The 22,186-nt window shown below is 40.6% G+C and overlaps 2 protein-coding genes across 2 annotated transcripts in view; one reads left to right on the top strand and one right to left on the bottom strand.

Annotated features, from left to right (window-relative positions):
• Positions 1–22,186, bottom strand: part of bop1 (BOP1 ribosomal biogenesis factor) — a 78,503-nt gene that overhangs the window by 26,085 nt on the left and 30,232 nt on the right. The window lies entirely within an intron of this gene.
• Positions 12,423–19,730, top strand: scxa (scleraxis bHLH transcription factor a). The gene is made up of 2 exons (XM_079879746.1): positions 12,423–15,011; positions 19,456–19,730. The coding sequence occupies exons 1-2, from the start codon at positions 14,442–14,444 to the stop codon at positions 19,492–19,494; spliced, it is 609 nt and encodes a 202-aa protein (XP_079735872.1). The 5' UTR covers positions 12,423–14,441; the 3' UTR covers positions 19,495–19,730.

Raw genomic sequence — 22,186 nt, 5'->3', positions numbered from 1 at the left:
AACCCACCCCACTTTACAGTACGCCACAAGAACGTTACACAACTAGGACTGCTAGCTAATAAACCAAACAGAGCTTTGGTCTGAAAATAGAGATTTCTTTGTCTGGGAAGGACGCACACACAAACACACACTGGTAACGGCAGACAGCTGAAAGTTCTCAGAGGTTGCGAGCGCCACTTTAAAGCGAGGCCTACACCTGTGAGTGATTTCAATAAAAACACCCCTACCATATCCAATTAGGTCCGAGTGGGCAGAACTGTCACGCTTTCACACACACAGCCGACAGCAGCTGCGCAGGCCACGCCCACTCATCTTCAAAGGCCCGCGTCTGATTGGCTGACATTCTGATCGTAATTTAATCTAAATGTCTACGAGACACATTCACTGTAATCTCAGTGTCTGGCCGGGTGAAGTGCTTGTGTTGTCTGGCACGATTGGCATCCTTGCCAGTTTGAAGGAATCAGTGCCAAGACGGGGAAAAAAGAACGACAGAAGCAAAGACTTGCTAATCTGATACTTCCTCAGCGGAGGCGTTACAGATCGTCACTGGATCTTCACACAGTTTCAAAGATGAAAAAATGAGGGACCCTTAAAGTGCTTCTAGCACTGAGACTAGCATTTTGGTCATTTAAACCGGGTAAAATCAACTAAAACCAGCCAACTTTCAAAACATTGCTTCACATTTGTTTGAGCTTCCTATCTTGGCAGTTTGTAAATTACCCCACTAATAATGCCCAGAATGGTACCAATCTTCTACAGTAGTACAAATAGGTTCTGTACTCATAAAACGAGGCATTGAAAAGTTTGTAAGTACATCAGGAGTTTATTTAAATAACACTTGCCACCGCTAACCCGGACGTCGACGTCACTTCAGTAATTTGGGGGGGGGGGTTAGCTCGAGGTCATGGTGCAAAGGACCCTAGGTTGATTTTACTCCAAACCATCCCTTTAAGTGCAGGACTACAAGCTTGTCAGCACAATAAAAGTGGACAAAAAATATCTGAGAACAATATAGTACAACTACGTAATATGCTTACACAATCTTTAACATTTGAAATAATATTTAAAAAAGGGTGAAGATCATTACTTTTGGCCACTACTGTATTTAATATAACAGAAAAAAAAATCCAGCAGTGAATAATGTAGGGTTGAAACTGAATGTTTTAACGCACTTTGATTGCAACAAATTAGACCTGAATATAATTATTAGTTATATTTATATTCGAGACATAGATATGATAAGAAAAAAAATAGATAGAAAAAATATGAAAAGCAGTTTATTTAAACCTCATTCACATGGACACCTGTTCCCAGATAACATCACTGCTCATTTGCATTGAACTTCTCAAGAGCTCGGCTTTATGCAAACGAGCAGTGACGTGATCAGGATTTCCAACAGTCGTTGTCACTCACAATGTCGGAAATCGCATTTTCTTTGCAGCAAAATGGTGGGCTGAGTTATGAATCGGGAACAATAAGCTCAATAAAATTAATTTGGGATTTCATGACTAGGCTACAGTTAGCAATAGATTTCAGAATAAAAAGGTCAACGGGGTCAATCTGGGCTAAATGGGACGGTCCAAGACAACTGGACACGAAAAACATCAGACGCACAGCTCACCTGCTTTCAATCGAGCGACTGAACGCTGCCTTTATTAAGTGTCAGTCAGTCCACAGCCTGAAAATCTGCCCCTTTTACCACACGCTCTTATCAACTTCCTGTTCAGACTGTGGTGGGGACGGCGAGGGGAGATTGACTGCTGATTGTGTGTGTGTGTGTGTGTGTGTGTGTGTGTGTGTGTGTGTGTGTGTGTGTGTGTGTGTGTGTGTGTGTGTGTGTGTGTGTGTGTGTGTGTGTGTGTGTGTGTGTGTGTGTGTGTGTGTGTGTGTGTGTGTGTGTGTGTGTGTGTGTGTGTGTGTGTGTGTGCTTCGAGGGAAGACGGACAGAAACCTCACTGCTGGCAGCCTGCACCTCTACGCCTGATATTTCCACACCACATCATTAAACTCCCAGAGACAAGTGGAAAAAATTCCCTCTTCGTAAACCACCTGAGAAATCAGACTGTCAATCCTGAAATATATGCGCAGAGCTTTAGAGGACAGTCTTCGTGACATTTATCAGCGTTGAAAAAAAAGTCACTGGCTGAATCTCAATTCACATACTTCACCTACGCACTGAAAGTACATACTTCACTGCTGATGGGAAGTACATACTTTAGAGTATGCTGTGCAACAGAAGGGCAGTCCTGGGATTTAATTCAACATCATAAAATTGTGTCTTTATTCCATCAACTCCATATTCATAACTATGTGCTTCTGCATGCAGTGTAACCATCTAATCATTAGCATCTGACTTATTTCATTACCTCAAACTCTAATACTCCACTTTTAAGGTTCATACACTTCAGGATCATTTAACTGTACCTCTGAAGTGGTTGTGAGAAATAATATACACTGCTCAATGATTGGATCATTATTGCAGTGATTATTATGTTTCTAGCATGTTATATGTTTGGCAACAGTTCTTCTAACCCTAATTGATGGAGTGTGTAGCTATCTTTTCTTAAATAACCATGTAGGAAAGGAAGAGACATCATGGCCATATTCAGGATAACAATGTCATGATTCATCAGGCTCAGATTGTGAAAGAATGGTTGTGAGGAGCTTGAAGAATCATTTCCAGATCTTAAATTCATTGAAAGTCTTTGGGATGTGCTGGAGGAGACTTTACAGAGAGCTGGACTCTTGCATTGTCAATACAAGATCTTGACCAAACACTGTTGCACCTCTTCTTGATGGAAATAACATCACAACACTTACTTCCATCAAGAGGTGCATACATTTTTGGTCAAGATCTTGTATTAACAATGCAAGAGTCCAGCACTCTGCATCAATCAAGTCTCCTCCAGCACACCTTATATATATCCCATATAAAATACTATCAATATACATAAAAGCAGGCCAACAAAAAGGAGAGCCTTAAAGGTGGTCTGAGCGATGTTGGGTGATGTCACTTCTTGTTGACGTTCGAAGTACTGTCAAACAAAACGGAGGCTAGCTCGACCCTCCCCCCTCCTCAGCCCGTCCCCTCCCCATTCTTGTCGGTTATTGGCTGGAACACTGTTTATGTTTTGTGGTCCAGGCTGGGCCAGTTTGTTTTTGTTGCCGTTTGTGGAGCCTGGGCTGTCTACAGAGACCGCGTTTTTTTACAGTGTGTTCAGGGGACAGGCAGCTAGCGGATAGTGAGGAAATGTTTGCTGTATGTGACAAAAAATGTTTCAGCCTAAAAAACGCGTGACATCACTTAGAGCACCTTTAAGTAAAAGAAAAAAAAGGAAGTGCAGATTGTGATGAGGTAATGTTTTCTGCTTTACGATGTCTCTGCTAGGATGCCTCACCCATGAAACGGATTCTTTACAGGACGACATCAAACAGAGCAGGTCCGCCTCTCACAGAGGTGCCCCTTGATTTCACACGTTTCACAGGCCACAGAGTGAACATGACCCCCCAGATTTTCACGAGGGACACTCGTAAAGGGGCCTGAGAGACCCTGGAGAGCCGGAGAATTAGGCCACACTGAGAGCCACAAACCTCACTGAGAAGCAGAGCTCACTAAACCGCCTGCAATGAGGGACCTGCACCAGTGTGTTGTGTAGCGCTGATGCAAACCTGAATGCTGTGTGTTGTGTAGTTCGATTTAATAAAACTGCTCTGCTACTAAAGCATTACTGCCGGCAACAGATCATGGGTTTGATTCCCAAGAAATGTCCTTTAGGTGATTAAAACTTATTTTACATTTCTCTATTATACTAATGTATAAAATACCAACTATAAGAGGCAAAACATTGGTTTAACATGTTCTTTTCCCTCTCAAAAGACACACTAACACAATTATGAATACAAAAATGAAAACAGATGAGACTTCAGAGCTTTGGGTTGATAAGATCAGACTAAGAAATTGCACATGAAACAATCATATAACTTCAGAAGACCAGTGTTATTTTAGTATAAAATAGTTTTTTGGTAACACTTTTACAATAAGGTATCATTAACATTAGTTAATATGAACTAACAATACTTCTATGGCATTTATTAATCAGTGTAAATCTCAGCATGTACTAATACATTATTAAAATCAAAAGTTGTGTGTGTGTTAACATTAGTTAATGCACTGTAAACATTAACATTTTTATGACTAAGAACTACCATTAACAAAGGTAAAAATTGTTTGTTCATTGTTAGTTAATGTTAACAAATGTGACATTGTAAAGGTACCTTTTTTAAAATATATTTTGAGTTAGATTTTAGTATTTCGTGTTTTAATTTGAATGGTTTAGTCATTTCGTTGCGTTTGTCATTTTTGTATACAAAATGTCTACATAGTTTTTATTCATTTTTATTTCAGTTTTAGTTATTTTAGTACTGGTACATCAAGGAATATTACAGATTTAATTTTAGTTAGCGATAATATCCCTGAGGAAGACTTGAAACATTGCAGAAGAGTCATTTGTACTACGTTTATGGTGCTTTTCTTGTTCTTTTTGAAGCAGCTGCACATTAATTTCCATGAACATTTCCTTTAAGGCAGCTCAGCAACAGTGAGTTTGGTGTCAGTCAGCGTGCAGACGCAGGTTGCTGAGAGCTCCAGCGGTGAATGATTGAACGCGTCTGATCATTAAACGGACGACTCAAGCAGGTGGCCTGCTTTTGGAGAGGACGCGGCTCTCTGTGGGGTTCCTCGGGTTCACAGGCCAAAGAGGCATCGGCCCGTCAAGACGTGTGGTGGCAGTTGCATGACAGGTTAATCCATCAAAACAGGTCAGGAGTCCTCAAATACCCCAATAATAACAGGGTAAAAGAGGCAGTTCTCTCCGTGATATCCGTAATCCGCTCGGCCAGAGCTGTGGGTAAAAATAAAGTTGGTGGTGCTCTCAGAGGAGCTGAAGGAAAATCCGCAGGTCTGTCTTTCAGGAGTATCGCTCACATTTTCCGCTCCTCGACACAGTTGACCTTTGCCTCACGGTGGCGGAATTCCTTGGCTGCGGGAACATCCTTGGAAATGCAGCATGGAATTTGCAAAAGTTGTGACTTCATCTTTCGTAATGAGGTAAAATCAAGAGATCGAAATAATATGGCAAAACAAACAGTATTCAAAATAATTCCGCAAGAATGGTTTGTTTGAATAAAGGAGAATGTGTATTTTAACTAGTGTGTAGTTTACCTCATGCAGAGGTAAACCAGAACAGATATGCTGTGTTGGAACCTAATGAAAAGTGATGGTGTATTTTCCAAGACTTACAAAACAGATCCTTGTGGTCTAAGAGGTGTGATAGTGCATAAATGTGCAGTGGAATGAATGGAAATGAGGCTGAGGCTGAAGAGTTCCTCATACTTTTGCTGATAGGAATTGAAAAAAGACAGGATATGATGGGGAAAAGAAGGGAAGGTGATCGGGAAGTGGCACAAAGAGACACAGCTGAACAACACAGCTAGTCCAAGGCTCCATTGAGACTGATAGAATCTGAATCAACACAGGGTTATCAGGACTGAAGTCCTCCAAACACTAGGGTGACGCTAGGGTGTTATGGTTAGAGATGTGAAGAACTAAAATACTTTCAAAATCAACCAGCCATAACATATTGGCCAAAAACATCTGAAAATCAGGCTTTTGGAACATCCTTGAAATCTCAATGTCTTCTTAATTTTACCGCTGTATTCCCGAGAGGTTTGGTCTGTCTGACAGGTCATTACGTCATGAGGGAACCCACCGCTTCTTCAGCTCGAATGAAAGAAAAAAAAAGAAAGAAAGATGACTCATAGTCACTTTTCTCGACCTGAAGCCGTCTAGACAGAAGGAAAGAGCAGACGGCTCAATGCTACCAAATGCATCAAAGTGTTCAATGCCCATTTCCAGCAGACGGCTCCAAGCCGCAGAGAATTGCCTCCTGACACAAAACAGAAAAGATCTCTAACAGGAGCAAAACAAACGGGACACGGCGTCTTTCCGCAGAATGGAAATTATACGCTTGCTGAGAATGCTACGTCACCGTTCGCCGCGCTGCCAAAGTGAGCCAGGCCTACGCTCGGATTGGTGTTTGAAGTCGGACAGAATGGGCTCATGGGACAAAGTTGCATCCTCCCAGTGTCAGTAAGAGTGATTCAGGTCAGGCTTGCGTGTGTGAGTCAGGATGAGCCGTAATCCATCGTGGCAGAAGACCGAGCTGCTTGATGAAGGTGCAGAATCGCAGCTACAGCAACTCATTCATTTTTCTTCTGCTCTACTCTTCTTTCCGCATTTCTCCTTCGCTCAAAGCCAGAGCGCAAACCATCCCACCAGCGTGCTGTCATTTGGGAGCACTGAATGGAAGTTGTTTTTGGAGCGGGAACCGCATGCCTGGAAGTGAAGCATTCCCGCTCGGCTGCCTGACCGAATCCTGGAAGTGCGAGGGAAAATATATATACGTATTCTCGAAAAGAGTTAAAAAAAAAAAAAAAAAAAAAAAAAAAAGGAGTCTGCTTTCATTTGCAATACTATGTCACACTATGTGCCCAAAAACATCTGCAGCTCATCTTTTACGCAACTGTTTGGGGCCAGTCTGGCTGGCAGAAAATCACGAGTTATCGCCCATGTTTTAGTCACAGGTTATATTAAATAATTGAATAAATAAAAGAATAAAGTACATAAATACATAGAACATACATAAATCATTAACTTAAATAAAATAATAAATAGGAGAAAATAAAATAAAGTAAATGAATGATTTAAAAAAATAAGCAAATTTCTTTTAACAAAATACATAATTGAATGAATAAAAAAAAAAAGAAGAGTAAATTAATCAAAAACTTCAATAAAAGCATAAAGTTAATGAATGATTAAAAAATAAGTAAAACAAAAGTATAGGTAAATAAATAAATAAATAAATAGATAAATGAAAAGTAAATGAATGAATAAAACAATAAATATTAATAATGATAAATAATGTGTTAAGAAATAATGAATGAATAATTAAATGACTGAATAAAAAAAACAATAAAATAAATATATAATTGGACAAGAGAATAAAGTAAATGAATATATAAAAATGTACACATGAAAAAATAATACATAAAATAAATAATTATTAAAAAAGTAATACATTAATAATAAATATAATAAAAACCTCAATAGATAAGAGTAAACAACTAATAAAATGAGTAAATAAATAAAATAAATAAATGGATAAAAAAATAAAAGTAAAATGAATATAAAGAATGAATAGAAAAAAAAAACATATAAATAAAATAAGTAAACAAAAACTGAATGAGTGAGTCAATAAATGAGCAAGCAGATTTCACTCTGCGCACACAAGTGTCCTCCACAGCAGGTTTTGTAATAACGGATACGCCGCGGTCAGACTCCGCTGGATGATCGTCTGTAGCAGCACAGACAGATCGAGACGAGCACATCTGCTTTATTTCTCAGAACACTTCTTCGCTTTCATGGATCTCATCTACGGAGAGTCAAAATGTCACGTCGACATCCAAAGATGTTCCTGTCGACGAATGCCAAACAAACAGCGCAGCGAAGAAATGACTGATACGGTGGCAGCCAGGTTTTCTCATGACGGCTAGTGAAAGTAATCATCCAGAGTGAATCAACACGTTAAAAGGGACGGTTATTAAAAACATCTATATATTAGATCCAGACTCTGATAATGCCTTAAACAGCTGAAGGAGGCTTACGGATGTGGCGTATTGACTGCAGGGTTTGCGGTCGGAGTCCCTGGTCCCTGTACAAGCAGAGAGGGTCTATTAGGAAAGTGTGTTTGATACTTCAGACGTTTATGGATGTGTCTGGTTGACCAGGCCGATCTTGGGTGATACAGCACCTGTACGTCTCGCACCAAAACCACGCTTGTCAGATGAATGGCAGTGAAAGTCCAGAGGGACGGCGAGACCCTTGTTTTAACTAAGAGACTGACTGACCACCAACACTGATAGACACAATCTTGAAAAACAAGATGATTCAGAAAAACCTCATAAGAAAAAGCATGGCTTTCTATGAGATTATTCTCAAACGTTACGATTTCATTCCTGAAAGCAGAAATCGCAGATTTGTTTTTATTTTAAAGTGGCACGAAAACATTGCATGATCAATGCTGATGACAACAGATGAACTTTGTCATTTCTGCACCATTAGTGGCACCAAACTGCAACAATAATGAGCGTTTTAAACCATTTTCTGCTATTGAGAGACAAAAAACAAGTAGTCCTGTTCCAAAGTCATGCAACAATGACAGATAGCAGCATTAACAGGTTGTAATACCTTTAATGCAAAGCCTTCCGGTAACTCAAACAATGGTCATTGGTTTGATTCCCAAGGAAATGCATGATTTGAAGAAAAAAAAAAAACATTGCTTGAATGCAATGCAAGTCGCTTTGGATCAAACAACTGCCAAACGCATACATTTAAATGTAAATGCATACTTAACCGAAACTGTGATTGGTCCATAATCAAAATTGGTTGGTAGAAAAGTGGCTTTTTTGATTTCCTTCACATAATTGCAACACACTTAGAGATATAAAGATGTAAAGGGTTCGGTGAGCATGAGGGAGACTCAGATTTGAATCGTGGCCAAACACTATTCAGCTCAGGGGAATCCAATAAACAGAAACTCTGTAAAAAGAGCATTTTACTTCTTCTATGTACAGATCTGACTCTCCTTTGCAAATCAGCAGGGCCTCTGTGGTGAAACACCTGTAAATCTCTGCTGTTTGCTTTGCTCTCGCCTCTAAAAACTGGTGCATTTATAACATCGATCAATCTGTAAAAATTCTCCAGGGAGCTTTTAGAAAATCTAGCTTGAAATTGAAAAAGTGGCCATTTCAAATTCAATGATGCGTTTAGGTGCATTAAGTAACTTGATTTATGAATTCATGCTGGCACTGAATATTTTCCAGTAGCAGCGTTGATTTGATGGAGGGCGTTAAACGCCGGGTGACGCTCACTCTCGATGGGCAGGCACGGCATCGGGAAGGAGAACTGCTTAAGACCGGGATTTATGGAAGCGGTTCCACGGCTTACCCGCTCGGCACGGGCCACTGAGCGACAAGCCATTTGCAGACGGAGCAGCCTGCGTCTCCTCCCCACAAATGCAGGTTTGCATTTCCCTCTAATGGGATCATTTATAATCCCAGTAAACTCAAACTCCGCAGTGGAACGCTGCCACCTCCACACTTTCCATGAGGTCCATCCAAACAGGGCCATGCGTCTGCAGCAGGAATGCGTGCAGACGTGTTAGCGCACCGCATCCCTGTGCACGCGAATGTGGGTGAGTGGCAGCTGCGTGCAGGCCATTAGGATGCCGCTAACATCCACCGCTAACAGCTCGCTGGAAAAATCAAAATTGGAAAATGATCATGGAATAATACCCAAACCCAAGCATCCTGCGTAAGGGAATATGAGAAAGTGAGCGAGGCCCAAAAGAGCTGTCCAAAACACAGCACTTTTCACATTTGCTGCTCACTTCATTTTGAGTTGTAAAAAAAGCATATTAAATCGTCAATAAAAGCAAGCACCCTCGAAAATAAAAACAGAAAAAGATGTGGAACTACTGATGAAGTACAAACACTCATACAAACATTTAAAAATTCATTAGTGCACTGTACCGAGTAAGGTTTTGGGGCTCCTGCATTCTGCTACAGAACGCCACTTTCAAGCATCCAATCAGCTCCTTTTGTCACTCAGAAATGGGTCAAAAAACACAGAATTAATATGGGCTACGTAGCCAATTCACATTGATTTTACTCTTGACACTAGACTTAGACTACTAAAAGGCCCCAATATGTGAGCACAAAGCAGAACTGAACAACAAATCTGGTCAAAAGCAAAGAACAGCAGGTCTTGACAAACATAGCTTAGTCCAGAAACGTGTCGGTGGACGTGTATAAAATGCACGTGTATGGACTGCTCTCAATTAGATCTTCCGGCCTTCATATTACAATGGAAGAAACAAACTCAAGAGTCTCTGTAGTTTCGGCCTGTTTATAAGCTTTACGCACAGTAAATGTACCCGAGAGAAAACACGTCATAAAAAAAGAACAGGCGCTTTAACAACGGAAAAGTCACAATAAGAGCAATTTCGACATTAGTACAAAGGCCTCGGCTGGTCTAATTGCTTTTATTTTTTTCCCTTCATATAACCCCGCCTTCTCTTTTGAATAAATTAACTGAAGTCCTCACCGCGGTGACCTCAGCAGTTTCGTGAGCCAGATCACGTCTGGCTTAGATTAAGCGGTGTGTGCTGGTCTGAAAGCGATACAGCGGCTCTTTTCCAGGACGTGAACCCGTCCAGACAAATCCACACACAAGCTTACGGATCCGAGCAGCCCATCGCAGTTTGGTGCACCTTGGGTGTTTAACCAAACACCAAAAACTCTGCGGCCTGAGAGGAGCAGAGCCCAGAAAGCGTTTTTCTCCAGACGGGGGGGCTGGATTAGATGTCGCAGAGCACCAGAGGAGGTCAGTGGGAGCTAATGGCAGTCAGATGCGATGCCGTTCCTCGTCTTAAAGCAGGCCGGGCCCCATGTGACGGCGAGATAACGAGCGTTGTCATTCGTTACCCCAGAGGTCGATCTTTATGAGGTAGCGAGACATTCCATCTCTTCTGTGGTCTCGCTCGACCCTAATGAAAGTCGTCACGTTATGACCCGGTTCCTGTAATGACTCGTCCCGGGATATACGGACTGCCGCGGTGAGGTTTTCTTTTAATGACTGAAAGGTCGCAGCTGGAGTCTGGAAAGAAATATCGCCGTGTCATTGCGGTCGTGACTGTGACACTAAAAGATATTAATATTTCATGCAATGAGCATCTTTCTCTATTGCGAACAACGATAAATGCACTTTTTTCCTGCTAAATATAGGCTTAAAAACCTTTGCATCAGGTGCAGAGCAAAAACATGTCAAACAAAAGATTGGCAGGATCGCAATATGGTTATATTGGCACCACTTTAAGCAATGCAAGCACTTGAAGACTACAGCTAATCATTTAGATGGTTGATTTCAATGATAAAACAATTTATAGAGTCAACTCATGATTCATAAACATTCACAAAAGCCTCCATGTACTTCATTTTCATATTGCTGTATCACGTTATATTTCTAATACGTCACTCACTTCACACTTTGACTCCTAAACAAATTTCTTAGAAGCAATTTATAAATGCCATGCAAATGGGTTTGAACAAAATGATTAGTTCGCATAAGAAGCAAGCACATGCACAATATTGGAGACTTCAAAATGGAGACTCTTTCATAGTGAAGGGCTTGCTCGCCTCTTAACGAAGACACAATCTTTGCAGACGTGCAACTGATACTTTTCAGTCTGGGGAGAGAATACGTCTGACTAGTGACTGGTAAAGCCATTCTACTTCAAAATTGGTTTCAAGGAGGGAAAAAACATCTTTAAGGTTTTATTCTAATTACCCTGAAAAAAAGAAGAGGAAAAGTCTATTCGGAACAGGATAATCGTACATGTTTCGACATGCGGAAAACATTATTTCAATACAATTGTGTTAAAAACTAAACTAGTGATTTACTGCTGCTAGTTAAACCAGGTCAAAAATTCCCTTTTACAAGAATAAAATTAAAGAGTGCTCTCCCACTCAAAGGAATATAAATCTCTTCACTCACAGCAGCCATTAACAAAACCGTTTTCATTAATGAAAACATGAAACACAAAGGCTCCATGCCCCAACAGACTGGGAACGTTTTCCATCTTAAATTTAAAGAGAAAGCAAGTTTCAGGTGTTAAGTGTTACGTTCCTGGTCTTCATGACGATGGGTTTCAAATGGCTGTTTCGGGGAATAAATGAATGAATAAATTCTCCTTAAAAAGGAAAAGAGTGTATAGTCTAGCTTGAAATGTAGGTATCACCGCTATTAACAATAAATAACAGATTAACATGTCCCAAAAATGAGACCTAAAAGTACAGAAACGAAGGTTTGAGAGGATCCGCCTCTCTTGCGGGTTTGACCACGGGCAAACGCCGGAAATCAGATATCCTGTCTGGCCTTTAACTCGCATCGCTTATTAATGAGGCTGCGGTTCAAAGAGACTAAACACGAGACGGCATTAATATGGATTTACCACGTCCTCAAAACGTCTTTTTCATCATCTCCATCTCAAGCCATCATTTGCAGAGAAATGGTACGAAAGCCACATCATTACGCCGCCAGACTAGTCTTGAGCTAATGTCAAAAATATGAAATCTAGAGAAAATGAAGGGGGGGAAATGACAAGCCACCATTCATATCTTAATATTTTCCAGAGGGTAAATAGGAGTTGAAATTATAATGACATCAAGGAGTGCCCTTAAAATCCATAAAATGGTTGCGTTGAACAGAAATGCATTTCGTTCCTTTTTTTTTTTTTTTTATACCTTGTCTCTCTATTCACCTTTACAACAAAAAGAAAACATTAGTATGAGAAAGGACCTGTGAACTTGTCTAATCCATGTGCTTTATTTTCTGTTCTGGAAGAACGAGCACGGTGTTCCTGTGTGATTGTCCTTCAATGAAACCTATAAGGATAGTAAAGTCAATATTTGAACATTTAAACAATGTTTTGGGAACAATATTTTTAATGACTACCAGCTATAAAGTAACAAAACCGTGACAGAACTTATAACAGGTTCAGACAACTTTTCCAAGCTTCCGTAGTAAAACCATGCAAGGTCATATAAATTTCCTCAACATTATCCTCAAAAAGATCCAGTATATCCTTCCCTTAAAAAACAACATGACTAAAATCCGTTTCTCAGAGGGCTTATCTTCATTTCATCATAAACTGATTGCTGGTAAGGACTGAGAGAGGAACAGGTGCTACAATCTGAGTAATAGCCCTGCTGGATGATGTTATGTTGCTATTTCCCTCCCGTGACTAAACAAGTCCAGCCAGACAAAACCGCAATGTGTTTAAGTACGAGACGACCAACTCATCTTCATGGACAACAGAGTCCATCAAGCTACTGGAGTCACTGACTCAGAGCGGATGAAAAAAACCATGGGAGTGCACACTCACTGCAAAGGACCGGCCCTGAGAAGGTCCTACTCCTACACATTGGTCCCTGAAAACCAACCACTGATATAAGTTGATGGCTAGAGAGTTCAAGGGGAGGAGGCAGAATGGGTAGAAGAATAACCCACACTTTATAGATCTCCAGCGGAAAGCCCTGGAGTGTTAGAGTCCCTCTAGGATGCAGTATAACTGTAAATGAAGTGGAAGAAAGCAGTGAGGGAAAAATAAAGATAGAAGGTGTCAAAGGAAAGCTAGCAAGCAAATAAGAAGGAAAGAAAGAAAAAAAAGGAATGAAGGAAGAAAAGGAAAGCTTGCAAGCAAATAAGACGGCAAGAAAGAAAGAAGGAATGAAGGAAGAAAAGAAAAAGAAGTAGTAAAAAATCAAGTAGGAAATATTTAAAATCCGTAATGGAAACAAATAAAAACAAAAAGAAAATTAAACTGGATCTCACAGAAAGAAGCAAGGAATGAAGGAAGCAAGCAAGAAAGGAAATGAATGGAACGAAAGCAAGAATGATTAAAAATCAATTAAGGAAGGAAGGAATAAGCAAGCAAGTAGGATTGATTAAAGAAAGAGAAAGAAAGAAATCAAGCAAACGAGCAATCTTCAAGCAAGTAAGCAAGCAGAAGAAAAATAAAAGACAAAAAGTTAGATAGGAAGTGAGCAAACGAGAATGAATGCAAGGAAGAACGATTTCAAACCACTAAAGCAGGCTAGAAAAAAAGAAAGGCTATTATTAACTGGGAGTTAAAAAAAACTGATGTTGATAGCTGTATAGAACCACTTTGCTCCCTGCCTGAGCCGCCAGCTGGGATATTTGCATAAGCAGTAAAAGAGAAGGATGGACAGAGTGAGTGAGGGAGGGAGAGAGAGAGAGAGAGAGAGAGAGAGAGAGAGAGAGAGAGAGAGAGAGAGAGTGTGAGGGAGGAATCATACCAGACACTCCCACAACCTATAAAGCACAACCATACTGAAACACTCAGTGAAACCACACGTGGGTCTCTGTTCAGGGGGGAGAGCCAGCGCTGCACAGGGACAGAGAGCCGGAGAAGGAGTGAGCATGTGTGTTTGAGGAAGCAAAACGGTGATTTCAGCTCAAGCAGAGAAGCGCTTATGAGATGTGAGTGAGTACAAACAACAAGTTCAACCCTTCAGGATCAATTCTCAAAGTCTGACTGTAAAGAAAAACTAAATTCAAAGGGTCTGTAGTGGCAGAGCAATGTAATACCAGAGCGCAACTGTGCCAGAGGACTATCCGGAGAGCAAACAAGTGCAGGATTGGTTCCGAAGCTAAAAACCCCATGCATTACGAACTCTAGAGTCTTACAAGAAGCAGTCGAGATTAGTGTGGAGAGGTTTGGAAATTTCAGCACCTGCTGACAATGTCTTTCACGATGGTGCGACAGGCTCCCAGCCGATACCTGTACTCGGAGATCTCAATGATGTCGGAGGACGATGAAAACGGAAGCGAGAGCTCAGGCTCAGATGACCGCTCGTTTCGCTTGGACGCCTCGGGGTACGACGTTAAAGTTGGAAGAAAGAGAAAACCTGGAGTAAGTGGAGGCGGACGGATGATTGGGCCACCAGCCATTTCCGCCAGCTTTATAGGTCCGTTGCCCGAGGGCCGTCAACGCAACGCAGCCAACGCACGGGAGCGGGACCGCACCAATAGCGTCAATACGGCCTTCACCGCATTGAGGACTCTCATCCCCACAGAGCCTGCCGACCGGAAGCTGTCAAAGATCGAGACCTTACGGTTGGCATCCAGTTACATATCTCACCTGGGAAACGTTCTCCTGGTGGGTGAAGCATGCGGAGACGGCCAGCCGTGCCACAGCGGAGGGCCCTCGACCTCGAACTACTACCACCACCACGGCTCACCCAGCCGGGACTCGGAGAACTCCCAGCCCAAACAGATCTGCACGTTTTGCCTCAGCAACCAGAGGAAAATGGTGAGTAAGACGCATGCAGGTGTTCTCCGTTAAGGTTGTGCAATGATCTGGACATGTTCAAGTCCACAAACAAGCTGAAGAAATACTGACAGAGGTGTGAAATACAGCTGAACCTCAGGGAGGGACAAGAACGGGTCTGATTTATTCTTTGCTAGTAAGGTCACTGAGGGCAATGACTTGAGGCAAGGTTAGTCAGGATACAGTTGAGATACAGTAAACACTATCAAAATAAATCCTTAAATGTCCAATGTTAGAGAATAAAGGCTGTTTAACTAACAAGAGTGAAAGTAAATAATCTTTTGAAAGCCCAATAAAAATGTTTTTTACAATATCTTTCAAACAAGTAGATGTAAGGGTTTGTTTCTTCTCTGCAAAGTATTTCTGTAAATCTAGCTAACCAAAACAAAGCAGTTAAAACACACGTAAACCATACTCCTTACTTCTAAAACTGGCACTGCAAAAACTTATAAGACTACAGAAAGCTGATAAGGTATAATTTGGTACATGTTTTCCGAAGCATGAGCAACTAGTGGTTTTAAACAGTCAGTCATGAATGTTCCTACAACAGCCAACTAACTCTTTTAGCAAATCTGCGTCATAATTCCAGCCTCCCCAAGATAACGTTTGACACTGAAAACCATCCTCAGCTCTCTGAAGCTGAGTTATGACTTCATCCACATGTCCTTTTCCATCAAGAGCGATATCTCTGTTACAGAGTGCGCTGCTACCATGACCTCATAGACAGATGCAGTGAAAGATCGGATTAAATGTACCCCAATGGAAAATATCCAATCAACAAAGAGACTGTCAGGTAATATACAAACACATCATCCATCTCTTCCCGCAGCGAGCGTGACTGCACTGACCTGGGCCCGTTGAGCCAACACCGCAGCACATTAAAAATAAAACTGTAAATCACACTCTGGCTGTGAGGAATACAATGACACCAAACCAAAAACAGGGGGAAAACTGTAATTTAAACTTGCATGGCGAAGAACTGTCAGAGGTTGAAATATAACACACGCTCAAGACAATTACACTCCGCCATGACACAAGAGCATTTTTGGTCAGGGTATCTCACCACCGCAACGTGTGTTTAATCCTCAAAAACCTGAAGTGCTTCCAGAAGCCATTGAGTTAAATTTTCTTTTTCTGGATCTTTTAAAAGTAAAGTCTGTAGCGAAGGAAATAAACAATAAAAGAATAGCAACAATAGCAGGAATCTATTCCGCAGTGGAGACTCGGCACCGCACGGGTGAATTACAACGAACCTAGTTTGGGCCATTCATGACAAATGAGCAAATGGGAGGCATAAATATGCAAATGTAAATGGTGCGTGATCTATATATCAAGCCATGAGAATCTAGGGAACATCTGCAGCAGGGTATTTTCCCCCAAGTAGCCGTGCACCAACCTCAGAGTTTCACTCAAACATCCTGTGTTGTTCTTAGTCTCTTCCTTGTTGCCCAATTAATATCTCTGTCAAGCACGATACGCAACCTTGCTTTCAACATCGTAAATCTTTCGGAGAAGGATTATCACAGATTTAACACAGTGGTCTTTGCACATAGGCTTGCAGTTGAGAGAGCCAATTCCAATTTCTCAAATGCAACATCAATTTGAGCTTACGGTCATTAAAATGTGAAGATTTAGATGGATTTATCTTGTGACAAGAAAACCACTAAGTTCAAGAAAGTGAAGAAAAAAGTGCCTGTGAATCCCTAAAAACTGATTAGCATTTCTGATAGACCAATTTATAGTCGCCAGAATTGATTTAATCGGCTGCTATTTAATCATTTTCTGCCACAAAATATCTGAGTTACACTAAAGTATCAACTCAAACAAGCTTGCGTGTCCAATTCATGTAGTCAGTGGCTAAATATTGGCTATATATTGGACATCAGCCACTGTTGCTCTCTAGAAAACAGTTAACCACAAATTAGCATCATTAAGTATCAAAATCTAATCCTTAAATGTTTGATATTGTACAAACCACACTGTATATAAAGAGACTGACACAAATGCACACAACATAGCCGTTCCTTTTACTTGCTAAACTGTTTATGGTTAAACTGTTGTTGAAAATCATATAGAAACCACACGGTTATGAACAACAACAGGCCAAAGGCCAACACTCCCATTTCAGGCAGTAACCTTAATCCGTACAAAACGAAATGATAGATCTTTATAAGTCCAACCGAGAAGTACGCCCATGTCTTCGGGATTCCAGTGGCAGGCAGATATTTGAAACAGACCGGGCCTTGCCTTTGTAGTGCACTTTCAGAAGTGGGTCTGTGTGCTCCAAAACCACACTCGTCTCTTTTACCCCTACTTAGTGCTCATTACGCCGTGAAAGTATAACTCAGCCAAAACGCACAGCTTTATTGTTTCTAAAGAAAGAGAAAGACGAAATAAAGAACACACACACACCAGGGGAAAGACGTAAAGGTATAACTGAATTCAAATGTTCGGGTTTTCGCCAAAGTTGAGCGTCTGTAAGCTGACACAGAACAGACAGCTGCGTCGAGATTCTCCAGCGAACGGGCGAAACAGACTTTTAAATCAAACACAGACAGTCGTGCGGCAGAAAACTGCTACTTTTGTCTGCTAAGACGCTCAAGACTCAAACAGATTTGTGTCTATATAAAAATGATAGATTTTACCCTAAACATTTTCCAGATTTTGATTCATCTGGCATTTTTATCTGCATTTATTTTCATTTTGGACTGCATCTCAATATTTGCACATGCATACTGCCTCACGCACTAACTAGCATTTTCTACATCTCTGCATGCACAGGGCTGTACCACAAATATGACAGAGTGAGAAATGTACCATTTTTGTATTGTTTTGACATCTTCTAGCCCATTAGGCTAATCCACACTAGTAGGATTACATAACAAGACTGTACTACAACTCAGAAAATTGGGGCAGATGGGACGTCTTCCTCACAGTCATGGCGTCTGCTGAGATGGTAACCAAATAAGAAGTAACATGGGTAATATTTTCTGGATAATTATCAAGACTTCTCTCATTGCCAGCATATGGAAGAGTTTAGAGTCTCTAACGGGAGCCCGAACATTTGACACAATATGAAATTATTAGAAGTATTAGCAGCACACACTAAAGAGCCAACATTTTTTCCTCCGTAAAATGCCATTTTATTCGAATGAATCCTGAACGATTTGGCCAAAAGCGGGATCTTATAAAACCGCCAAATGTGAATACTTCAATACCTTCTGGAAAGTGAAGCCACATGAATTAAAGTTGGGCTGGAATTGGGTCATCCTTTACCACAGGTGGGGCGGTACGCTTCATAACCATAAACGAAGGGAAACTAGTGTTTTCGTTTGTGGGCAGCAGCAAAAAGGTCTGTGCAAATACTCCGGAACACTATAAAAACAATCAAAAGCGTGTAAATGGCGCATTCAAAGGGTGCAAAACTCATATATTGGGATTAACTCAAACAGAAGACTGGTTTTAATAATCTACCAGGTCCTGTCACCACCGAGAGGCTAGAGTTACACGACTAAACACATGCATGCACACACACCGTCTCATTGTGATCTTTAGCAAGCTGTCAACGTTACCCGTCAACCTAAGGTGAAGCCAAATATTTGTGTTAAGAGCCCCGTAGATGCTTGAAGGGGGAAAAAAAAAAGAGAGGTGAACACCAATTTATTGATATAAAGATATTTGAGAATTTGCCGTGATTTGTTTCCTGCCTCAAAGTACTTGGAAATAATGTGTTTATAAAGGACTTCAGACCAAGGGGAGCGAGCGATCAATCTGGGCATTTGGACGTAAGCTCCAGCAATAATAATTTCTTTACGGCGTGTTAGACAGGATATGAAAAGCAAATGTAGGCAAAATCCTATTAGTTTGGCCGTAAGTGATCCCTGGAGTCAGAACGCTGGTGACTTTAAAGTGGCACTGAACTTAAAGGAGGGGATGGGAAAAAAAAATAAAAAATAGGAGCGAGAAAAAAAAAAAGAAAGGAAAGAAAGAAAAGAAAGGAAAACGTTGAGGGTCAGGGTTATTTTCAAATGGGATTCTGTCTGACTTCATCAGTTAAGGTTGAGTGTTTTGACTAGAAACTCCGCCTACATCAGATGGGGGCCGCAGGAACGATGGCATTCCATCTGCTCCTGTTCTAAGCAAAGCAAACTGGGAAATGTGAGCCAGGTGTGTGTGCGCGTGCTACCGCAAACGGAAAGGTGATAGGAGAAAAACAGCAGGCGCATTAATGCCAAACCAACGGCCTGCAGGGAGAACGATGACATGAACCCTCAAGAGTAAACAACTCTGAAAAAATGAAAATAAAAATGAAGTATTTGCAAATTTTTCGATAAATGATTGACCTAAATGAAATTAATAAATGACAAAAAAAACAGTAGTTGCACCTGACATTTCGTAACTAATGGATTGTTTTCTTTCATTGCAGAGTAAAGACAGAGAGAGGAAATCAGCCCTGAGGAGTTAAGCCACGACGTGAATGGATTTACAAAACATTAGCATCACCAGTGTACATAAACTGTTGACTGCAAATGCAATGTTATGGTGTGTATATATGCAAATATCAATTCATATTTAATTATTTGTAAATCGCCTTTGGACTGGAGCATTTTTATTGGAGAAAAAAAAAAAAAAAACATGACTGGAAAAAGACCAGACTGCAGCAACTTGATTACGCAAGAGCTGAACATCCCGCTACGGACTTCATCCACTTCCACCTTTTCCATGCTTTTACACACCAAGCTACACCAAATGTTTATCTTTGACCACAGGGAGTTGAGGTAAAGCTATTCGCCAAAGACTATCCAAAGAAGAGGACGGCATTCACAAGGTTGCAAACGATCACAGAGAAGACACAGCGTACGGAGCCCAACTTTGCAAAGCAAAACAATGACAGAACACCCTGCTATATTAAGGATTCTCAGATTGTGCTCATATCAAGGGCATGAATGGATGCAAACTGATATGTGACACGATATTTCTGACAAAAACATGAGACACTTAGCCTGGCTATGAAAACACAAAGTCAATAAATGCAGTATATACTGTATGTCTAATATGGGAAATTACATATATTCTTCATTGTTTAAATTAAAAATTACTGAACGAACAAACGGAGTGAAAACCACCTGCATTTCTTTCTAGCACGATTCAACATGTCACGAAGATGTTTGAATATCTTTGCCATCAAGCAGTTCTGTAATTAATTAAGACCAACACCTCAATGCAGCTATAAAAACAGAGTCCCTCCAGATAAAGATCAACACTTTCATTTTATCATCTCTGTAGATCATCTCTCATCACGCGTCCTCGAAGTCTAAATATTTAATTTCACATTCTCTTTCTGGTTTTAATCTGAACGTAGTTTATTCTTCCTAAGGTTGAGAAATACAAACACATATAGAGTCACTCATATTGTCTTATATTTTAACAAACTCAAAGACACGATGCTTCAGATTTTTACGGTATTTTACAGTTGTTCACAGTTTATGATCTATAGCAGTGGTTCTCAACCTTTTGACTCCAGGACTCTCTATTGTCCATAACAATATTCAAAGGCCCTGTGATATTTCCAGGTTTTCATGATCTAAGGATAAATATTTGTACAAATATGTTTTACTCAATTTCTATCAGAAAAAATTAGAAAAGCACGATATTCATTTTATTATTAATATTATCAGGTCTTAATTCTTAAGAAGAATTTACATGACTTTTCCAGGTCTTGAAATCACACTTTAAAATGACATATCTTGATTTTTTTTGTGTGGTTTTGGTCTATTTTAAATGCTTGTTTTGTCCCAATAGCCACTTATACATGCATGCATACATACACATGTACATGCATATGCATATCTGTATATATATTTAACAATCAACATTTAATTGGTTGAGAATTCCTAGTCTATAGTCACTGTTGGTCTTTAAGAACTAAGAAGAAGCACAATATAAACCTTATAGGATCATGAATATTTATCACAGAAGGCAGAAATTGGTAAATAGGAATTAGACAAAGTAGGATCAGTGTTCCTAAATTCTAAAATCAATACCTTCCAAAAAATGCCAAGTCATTATAACGGTCGCTACGCCGCTGTTCCTAGTGGTGTTGGTTGGATCTTGTGTGTCAGAGGACAGAAGGAAGTGTGAGGTGAAACAGACGACCGAACCGAGGTGGACGGCACAGAAAGCGAGGCCTGTCAGACGGACAGCTGTTGCGTGTGGTGGCGCAGATGGGATTCGCAGGTAAAGCTTTTGGCAGCGGTCCTGGCAGCGTCCACCCCTGACAGCGCCAATAAAGGGTGAGAGGAAGTTCGGACAAATTTTGTCTTGGTCTTGAGAGTTTTGACTCGCATATCACCTTCTACACCTTCCAAAAACTGCTCGGCAAACTAATATCATATCATCTCTCATCTCAGGTAACTAAAACGACTCTCTGCTTTGTTAAACTAATCTAAAAAAAAGCTCTATTTTAATCTTTTGTCATTGCGTTAATATAATAATAATAGCATTCCTGTGATTGTTTTTGTAGTTAATGCCTAAAACATTCAGCTTATTCTTAAGGTGGAAAAAAAAAAATGTTAATACACAAAAGAGCAGCTCATGGGTGATATTTCATACTGAGCTTCAATGATATTTCAATTCGACCATTGCAAAAACAGCTAATTATTTAACTTTTGTTAAACGCCCCATCTGGATTTCATTTCTAAATAAATCTGCCGTTAAGAAGTTTCTCCACGATTGGCGCAAGAACCGCAAAACTTTGCGATGAGACGCACAAGCTCTGGAGTGTCATTTATTGAAGAGCTGAGAGGAGATTGTTTTTCAGCTACATTATCGATTGTTTTCAGTTTAAAATCAAACTAGTTTGTTGTCAATGAAGCGGAATGTGATCTTTTCTGATGAGGCTGTGGAGGTACGCAAGACGAAAAGAAAAGCATTGGGCGGCATCCCGCTGAGTCTTACCCCTCTGTTCACCCCGGTCTGTCATTCTGTCATCCCCTCATATCTCACCAGCCAGCGCACACAGAACAGCTCCATATCCACACACATGAACCCGGTTACCTGTGTGTCTGACGCAGGCCTCGCATCCAGCTACTACAGACATCAGCACTCAGACAGAAGAAGAACGACGACAAAGGAAGTATTCAGCATCGACAACGCAT

Source organism: Squalius cephalus, assembly GCF_949319135.1.
Source record: "Squalius cephalus genome assembly, chromosome: 8".
NCBI classification, from domain to species: Eukaryota; Metazoa; Chordata; class Actinopteri; order Cypriniformes; family Leuciscidae; genus Squalius; species Squalius cephalus.
The sequence above is the reverse complement of the archived record's forward strand: the minus strand, read 5'-3'. Positions and strand labels throughout refer to the sequence as shown.

What these genes read in the sequence shown, in the direction of transcription:
- scxa (XM_079879746.1), top strand. Translation starts at nt 14,442, where the DNA reads ATGTCTTTCACGATGGTGCGACAGGCTCCCAGCCGATACCTGTACTCG. An exon ending in TCAGCAACCAGAGGAAAATG is followed by an intron (nt 15,012 to 19,455) that starts GTGAGTAAGACG and finishes CTTTCATTGCAG; the next exon opens with AGTAAAGACAGAGAGAGGAA.